At 39.4% G+C, this 8281-nt stretch overlaps 1 protein-coding gene across 5 annotated transcripts in view; it reads right to left on the bottom strand.

Moving 5' to 3' along the window:
• Positions 1 to 318: 318 nt before the first annotated feature.
• Positions 319 to 8281, bottom strand: part of ap3d1 (adaptor related protein complex 3 subunit delta 1) — a 31085-nt gene continuing 23122 nt past the window's right edge. For 2 of the 5 annotated variants that reach the window (XM_042005270.1, XM_042005273.1), the window contains 9 exons: positions 6893 to 7003; positions 6453 to 6608; positions 6032 to 6079; positions 4957 to 5146; positions 4658 to 4746; positions 3940 to 4025; positions 3477 to 3598; positions 3167 to 3246; positions 319 to 3014 (listed from right to left, as the gene is read on the bottom strand). In XM_042005270.1, the coding sequence (XP_041861204.1) occupies positions 2919 to 3014; positions 3167 to 3246; positions 3477 to 3598; positions 3940 to 4025; positions 4658 to 4746; positions 4957 to 5146; positions 6032 to 6079; positions 6453 to 6608; positions 6893 to 7003 (978 nt within the window). In that variant the 3' untranslated portion in view covers positions 319 to 2918. Of the gene's footprint in view, positions 3015 to 3166; positions 3247 to 3476; positions 3599 to 3939; positions 4026 to 4657; positions 4747 to 4956; positions 5147 to 5168; positions 5535 to 6031; positions 6080 to 6452; positions 6609 to 6892; positions 7004 to 8281 lie in introns of those variants that run through there. The other 3 variants (XM_042005271.1, XM_042005274.1, XM_042005275.1) reach the window with 2 other exon arrangements.

Genomic DNA, 8281 nt, shown 5'->3' with positions numbered 1-8281 from the left:
ATAACATTGGTGTTCAGACAAACTAGCGCTACAGAAAGCAAACCAAATTCTACGGTTTCGTCAGTTTAACTTTGCTCATCTAAGCTGTTCACAGTCAGCAGAGATCTCGATGACTTGCGCTACAACGCAAAGCCTTGTGGGAATTGAAGTTCAGCGCAGCAAAAACTGCTGTATCAGATCAAATAGCACATGTTAATTTGCTGATAATGTCCAAAACAAAAATATAAAAATCCACACATTTTTATATCAGTAACAATGAGTTTGCTTCTAATTTACGTGATTTCAATTATTTTCTGTAACACAAAGACAGACTACAAAAACTTCTTAGAGTCTTTATTTCTAATTTGGGTTGACTTTCTTTAAAGGGGGTATAGATAATTATGTTGTCCCCTTTAAATAATGACACTGTAAGCATGATAGCTGAATATGGATAAATAAAAGACATGAACAATAAAAATATGCCATTTTGAGAGTATATTTCAATGTCACAAGCCAAACTTGGTAAAATAACTCACTACAACTGAACAGAGAATTAAGACAAAGTGGGCTGCTTCTCAGTACACTGCTTCATGTGACCTGCTGCACTCTTCCTAATCTTCTGGCCCCACCCCCTCAGTGTCATGATACCAAACTGAAGTCCCCTTCCTTCCCCTGTGTTTAATAATTTAAAACATTCAATGATAATCACTTTTTTTAATTGTCTGAACTTAATATAGATAAAAAGACAATACCATCAAAAATAGAGAATGGTCGAGTAAACTTCATAAAAAAATTCAAGACAAAAAAGGACAATATGGAATGAAAAGTTTTTGTTTAAGCATGTCCATGAAACAAACAGGGAAATAAAAAGTGTACATTCCTAATCATGCAATTTACAAATTTAATCTAATATTATGCACAGAATGATCAGAATAAGGACAATGGATGATTAAATGAGTTGTTTCTGGGATTCTCTGACATCACTCATTTTCAGAACAAGGAGTACATAACAGAATCATCTACTGAAATTCCTGTTAAACATCTGCTCCCCTCTGTAGTCAGACTATGACTAGACTGAATATCTAGTGGAATGGTTGACCTGACGACCTGGTCACAAACAGAATTATTACAGTTATCTATAACTGCAGATAGATGTGAAGGGGCCTTTCCAGTATATATACATAAACAGAGGTGATACAGAGTAAGTTTTTAATCTTGCTACTATGAGGTTAGCTGGACGGGGCAGTGACCTCAAACATGAATGACGCAAATTAAAAGAGGGACTTCTTAGAGGAGGCAAACTCTTTTTAAGCGAAAAAAAAAATATTCCCTCCCCATGATATGCTAATGTACTCACACATACACACACAAAAAGGCAAGGCAGTTTCTGAAGGGCAAAGAAACATCAGGGATCATCTGGGTTACACATCAGCTGGGTGGAGCTATTGTGATGCAAATGTTAAAGTTGCACAAATGTTTCACGAGTTCCCACGAAGACAGAGTGGATTCTTTCTTACAGCAGAAGCCAAATCAACTAATACTGATTCAGATGTAGCCTAAATAGTCTGCTAACAGAGAAAACTTCATTCTGATTCTGATTGAGCGGCTGCTGGAGAGTCTAACTATACCATCTTTCAACTAGTCACAAGTTCACTTTTTCAGAGAGAGCAGGCAAGACAGATGTGACATGGGCATCTCTCTTTATGCTAGATTATTCTCTCAGTGTGTAATCCAAGCAGCCTCCTGCATGACAGAGACTTCACAAAGAGCTTCTTTCTGTTTAGTATTGTAATAACTATGAAACTAACCGAAGATGAGGTAAATAGAAATTGACATGACAAACAGAAATAACACTGTATACTTACACTTTAAATTCTTTCGGTCTATTACACTCCTGTCTTCAAATTCTTTGATTTGTGTATAGATTAATATGTTTAAAATCTCGGGGGGGGGGACGGGGGGGTAGCACAATCAGATCAGCGAGCAGATTTCCTCAAGAGAAGAGTTTTACAAGACTTAAGAAGTGCTGGAGCCGGTCAGACTGCATGGGCTAAGGCACAGAGCAAAATCACTAAACTTCTACACAAATCACCAGTAGTGACAAACAAGGAGTCTATTTAACACCAGCAGATCTGCTCTGAGCCTCCCCAAGAGGCAAGCTGGGACCACAACCCCTGCTTTTTAGTGTATTTAGCTTTGGTTTAATCTCTGCCCTATCATCAATCCAACAGCCCAGGCTCTGGTCTACTCCAGGCACCAGGTCAGTTGTGGATGACTAGGTTAGAGGGCTTTTTTTTTTTATTCCCCAGCTAGGACTAGTCTGAAAAAGAATCAGCCACATTGTTTTTCCAGGTTTAAGCAGATGAGTAGCACTGATTTTTAGTGAGCGGAAAGAAGAGGGTGAAGCAAAGGTGTAGACAGGCTTCAGACACACAAACGCACACACAAAAAGAAACAAACTAAAGACAAAAAACATAAAACTTCAAACAGTAAAAATACAATTCAACCATCAACAGCAAAAGTCCAGTTGTCAACATTACATTACATGACTGTCACAGACTGAACTGCCGACAGTGGAGGGAGGGAAAGGTAATGCAGGGAAGAAGCGGAGGATGTGAGGCATCCAGAAACAGAAGCACAGTGGGTCGGGGTGGCTGTTTGAAAACCAGAAAGTAAAAATGAAAGTGCACTGAAGAGAAGACGCCGCATGTAAAACATCAAGTACGAAGGAGTGACCACAGAGCTCAGAGTGCAGAGGAGAAAAGGTGTGGGGCACTGAAGTAGAAGTAAGAGGAAGGAATCTTGCGAATCTGAGGACTAATAAATAGGGCAATGCTGGAAGTGCCAGCCGCAGTGTTTCGTAACATATTTTGTTGTGTTTCAGTTAGGGAGCCGGTGGCATGGAGGGGTCGGGGGCACCCTGGGGCTGTCGGACACAATCAGCACAGAGAAAAGGTCTGCTTGATCTCATCCAGCACATTCCCAAGCAGCGTCGACTCGTCACATTTAGCGTCAATGGACACTGTCTGAGCAGACTAGAAAAGAAAAGAAAATGTCAAAGTCAATATGTGACAATGTTTTTTTTCTTCATTATGAACTGGATGTGACAACTTGATTTACTGACGATAAGTCTAAATCCAGCAGTAAACAGAAGCAAGTAAAGGTGGGGTGTCACTGCTTCACTTACAGTTTTGACCAGCAGACATACATGGTGACCCTGGATAGACCTGCTGTACATGGAGGCACAGGAGTCAATCCTCTCCACAACTAATCAGAGAAGACACAAAGAACATGAGTGTCAGCACAAACTTAATAACATCATCTGACTATTATTAGCTTTGTGGAAATTAAACCAAATAAATCACATGGTTGGAGTTTAATCATCCCAAGTCTCAAAAAACTCAGATTTTCTGGAAAAACGGTATCAAAGTCCCTACATGTGAATTCATTTAATGTTTTAGGACAAACTTGACACAAAAAAGCAGATAAAACTGTACCAGAGAAGTGGTGGTGGAAGCAGATCCTGGCCAGTAGATGATGGAAGGGCATGTTAACTCCCTCCAGCCTGATGGAGCTGCTCTTTAGGTCTCCCGACTCCAGCAGCTTTGCAAAAGCATCACTGGCAGGATAAAATGACAAAAATTCAAAAGCAAAAGCTTTAGCAAAGATTACCAAAGAGTTGTAGGGTTCTCGTACAACAACCTCACTTCCTGTAGTGCCATCATGTAGAAAAGAAAAAAAAAAAAAGTTTTATGCAAGACTAATTAAAGAAGGAAAAAGTGATCAGTGGACGACCCATTTTTATTCTGGGCATTACCAATGTTACACTAATAGATAAATTAAAAAGATTACTACTAAATCCACAAAATATTCCCACCGTGGGTTTACAAGACACTAAAAAAAACACCAAACACCACATTCTGAGATCAGAAAAGACTTCCTTTCAATGAAATCACCCACCTGTAACAAGGAGTAGTGATTAGGTAGGAGGTGCAGCTAAAGTGCAGTTTGAAGTCCAGTTTCTCATGGGTGGAGGATTCCTCGCTCTGTTGGAACAAAGCATGACAGAATAACCAGTAACTAACTAGTTACTAAACATCAATGAAAAGTGGCAGCAAAAAAGATGAATGAGTCCTATTCTGAACTTAAGCCTCTGACTTAAGGAAGCGCCAACAATGCGCACAACTATAGGGTGATTTAGGTGTAGTTTACATTCTTTAATCAGGGTTCTGTGATATTCAAAATTCAAACAGATAACTAACTAACAGTTAACTGTACTGATATGAGAATAGTGGAATTTAATTTAATTTAAGATTATTATTCACTACTGAGACAGCTCTTATAGTACACAATGGAAGAAAAGCCTAGACAACAAATTAGATGTCTCACACCAGGAACATTATCATCTGTAGGAGAAAAGAACTCAAGACAGAATGGACTTTGTGCTTTCAGCCAAAAAGTTATGCACAAGGCTTAACATGGTTATTTCACTAAGTTCCATTCTGAGAATAATCCTGTGGAAAGAATCGTGCATTTGCAAACCAAGACCCAGCTTGGCAGTAAACTACTTCTTCCCAATTCCCTCTTTAAATCTGAATAAATTACTTAAATGACCACTTGCTTGAAAAGAAGCTACTACAAAATGGAAGGGTAGCTGCAAAAGTATTTTGCTACCAACCTTTACTATGAAGGTGAGTGTTCCCTTCAGTTTTTGTGGCATTATGATGCTTTGCACAGTGAAGACAAACCGTGCCTCATTGGACACTCCTACAAAACAAGGGAGAAGGTGAAAGTGAAGCAGACGACCTGACTTTCAAGCTGTTTTTTTTAATGTGACTAAAATCAGTGTAGTCAATACAGAGATGATTCTGCAGATTTTTATTATGAAATATATCACTGTTTTAGAGCAGTAAAATCAGTACAAACTGTCCCAAACATGAGTATACAGAATGTATGTATGTTTAAATAATTACTGACCAGGAGGAAGTTGGAAGGGGACAGTGAGGCCATCGTGTGGACCTGAGCCTTCTGGCCTCTGCAACTTGGAGTTCAAAGAATCCAGGACGTTGAACTCCATGGATTTGAGGAAGCTGTCACACTTGTTTTCAAATATAACAGACACCACCACCTGACTGCCATCCTGCAGGTTCCCCTGAATGTCGTACACCTGGGGAGGAAAATTTTTTTTTTTTTTTTTTTTTTTTTTGCTTATTTTATTTGAAAGTGAATATTCAAAGCTGTGCTGTCTAATCTCCTTTCCCTCTATTTTAACAAAGCAATTGATAGAGAAAAAAACATCCAGGAAACACAGCAAATCAGACTGATTACCCCCAACATTAAAAACACACATGACTGTTTCCAAGAACCAGTCAGTACAAAAGATAAACACAGCAGCAGAATCACTCAGGAACACAAGCAGCACTGCTGTGCTACAGAGGCATTCATGTGTTCTGCCTCAGAGGACAGACTGTAAAGAAAAACGAGAGAGAGAAGCATCGATGATATCCTGTCACTGACAGAATTTAAACCAATACCTGATCAGCATCCTCCATCATCTTTAAGAGAGGAAGAGAAAGGAAGAAATCTAGATGTCTTTAATAATATATATATCAATGATTTAATTTATATATAAGTTCCACATTATAAAAAGCTTAAACACAACTACTCATTAACATATTTCACTCTGTGTGTTGGGAACATTTATGGGTTTTCAGCAGCTTGATTTATTTTAATCTGTTAAATTTATCTGATCAGTTTTGATGGCAGAAACATAGGTGTACTAAGCTCCAGGACTACACTACAATACCAAGACAGGCAACAAAAGTCTAACATCAAGTTGTCAATTAGACTGTAAAATAATTTCATTTGATTAATGATCATAATTATGTTAGAATGTTAGAACTTGTACTATGTCATTTACAAAAATAACCCTGTTAGAGGAGCATACAGGAAATCAAATTAGGGAACTGACTGTGATTATGACCAAAATAAGACCAAATGGTGGACAAATTTATTAAAAAGAAGGAAAAAGCTATCAGTCACCCTCACTCACCATCTTGATGTAGGAGTTCTCAGCCAGCAGGCAGTAATTGGACATGGGCTGAAAGAAGAGAAGTGCTCAGGTCAGAACAGCCATGCGGTTACTCAGTGTACTAACCAGGCAAAAGGAGCTCCCGCTATGTCGCTGATGTGTAGGTGTGTGTGTGTGGTTGTGGCAGGCAGTGGGTTTAAACAGAGTTGTTAAGAAGAAAACATGAATTCATGTCAGTGACCCATTTTTCCTCTAATGGAGAAAAAGCAGCACAGAGTGACAACAGGGTTCTATTACACTTAAACATTAGGAGGCAACACAAGACCAGCTAATAGAAAAATAAACAGATAGGACATAAACATAATTAAAAGCTGCAATAATGATACTGGACACTCGGCTTTTGGTCACATTTCTTACTATCTTTAGGCTGTTTAACACTAACCGGAAGGGGCTCTTCCTCCTCGACGGTGCCATTCTGCACCGACTCCTCTCCACCTCCGTCACTGTGGTGGTGATGGTGGTGATGCTTCTTTTTCTTTTTCTTCTCCTTCTCTTCTTTCTCCTTTTTCTGCTTCTTCTTCTTGTGTTTGGAGGACTTCTTATCATCCAAAACCCCATAAGACAGACACAAATTACCAGAAATTCACAATCACAGGTAAATCAATCACAATGGTAAATGAGCCGAGAATGAAGTGTGGCAAATGTTAGGAATCTTCCTGTAGAGTCCACAGTAGCTGGCTGGTCTATGGCACTTCATTTACACAAACATGCCAGAATGAGAGCTGAAAACATGCTGCATCCTGTCAGAGCACTGAGAACTGGAATCTCAAGCACTGCAGCCAAACTTTGAACTTCACAATCATCACATTGGTGGTAACTCACAGTCTCCTCCACCTCAGCGTCTTTGGGCTCGTCAGGCTCAGATTCTGGTGCTGTACCGGAGGGTTCCCCGGGTGAGGGGGCTGCTTCTGCTGCTGCTACTGTTGCTGCTTCCTGCTCAGACACACAAAAATACAACCAAACAAATTAATCAGCCAACACAGCATGCAGCACATACATCTGTGTTAACCACCTCTGTGTCAGGAGATCTAAGTCAGTGAGGTCCCTCAGTGAATCAAGAAAATAAAAAAATAAAAAATCTATTGAACTCTGTTATACCATAAATATGATTTGGATTTGTCAAACAAATTTCACACTCAAGAAAAGCAACCAGGCCAAATAACTATCAGTAAACAAGCTTACGTGATAAACGAACATGTTTGTTAGGTCTGTGTGTACTTTTACATGTGCAGCAGCTTGTTTTGGGATGAGTGGAATGGCTGCACCAACCAGCTATACACACTGTTGCTCACAAATTAAAGAGCGTAGCGGCAGCATACTAATACGCAACTGTAAGATCTGTCATACTAGAGTGACAGCCGGAGCAAAAACAAGTCTTTAACATAGATGTGTCGAGGCGTGTTTCTAGGTCAGCTTTTACTACAGGGCCTAAGCTCAGATGATTCAACACCCAAACGCCTGACAGGCCTGGTTTTACCGAACACATCTTCACATCTGAAGGTACTGAAGATGGAAAAACCAGTTTACATCTGTGATAAATGTCAGAGGTTTCTTTGTCATAGCAGGGTGCTTTCTCCTCTACTGCTGGCAGTCAGACGAGAAGACCAACGGAGGTGATTTTCTTACATTTAAAAGGCTAAGATGTTTTCATAGGATGTATCAATGGTAAAGGGATGAGTGACTATGGAAAGTTATAGGTGCCCTTTGAAGTTCTGTCTTTAAAATGTTTGTCGTTTATTCTTCACTAGAAAAACATGTATTGCCTCCCAATGGCATTATATGAGGTCTAACATAATTTTAAAAAAATGTATTAACTGTTTTCATGCTTGCTCACATCTTGTTCTGTATGCATGTACATACAATCAAAAGTACAACCCCTTCTTCAAAAGCAGTGCTCCATAACAACATTTTTATCTTTTCAATAACAAGGAATTCAGTGGGGAGTTCATGACTAAGTTGTTCTTTGTTTCTCTTAGTAATGTTCTGACATTTGTAGGAACAAAGATAAATATGAGACTGCTGTGGAAATAGCCAGTGGACAGGTCGTAAAACAGGGACGTCAACAAAACAACCCAGACCACACTTCTGATCACTTGTCACCACCTCACACCAACTTTGACTTTAAAAAACTGACATGACACCAAGCCAGCAAAAACTAAGAACCAGTGGCACAATGGGACCAATACACATATACCAGGTAAAAACACACAC

Source organism: Melanotaenia boesemani, chromosome 14, assembly GCF_017639745.1.
Source record: "Melanotaenia boesemani isolate fMelBoe1 chromosome 14, fMelBoe1.pri, whole genome shotgun sequence".
Lineage (NCBI taxonomy): Eukaryota > Metazoa > Chordata > Actinopteri > Atheriniformes > Melanotaeniidae > Melanotaenia > Melanotaenia boesemani.
This window is presented reverse-complemented; position numbering and strand designations above follow the sequence as displayed.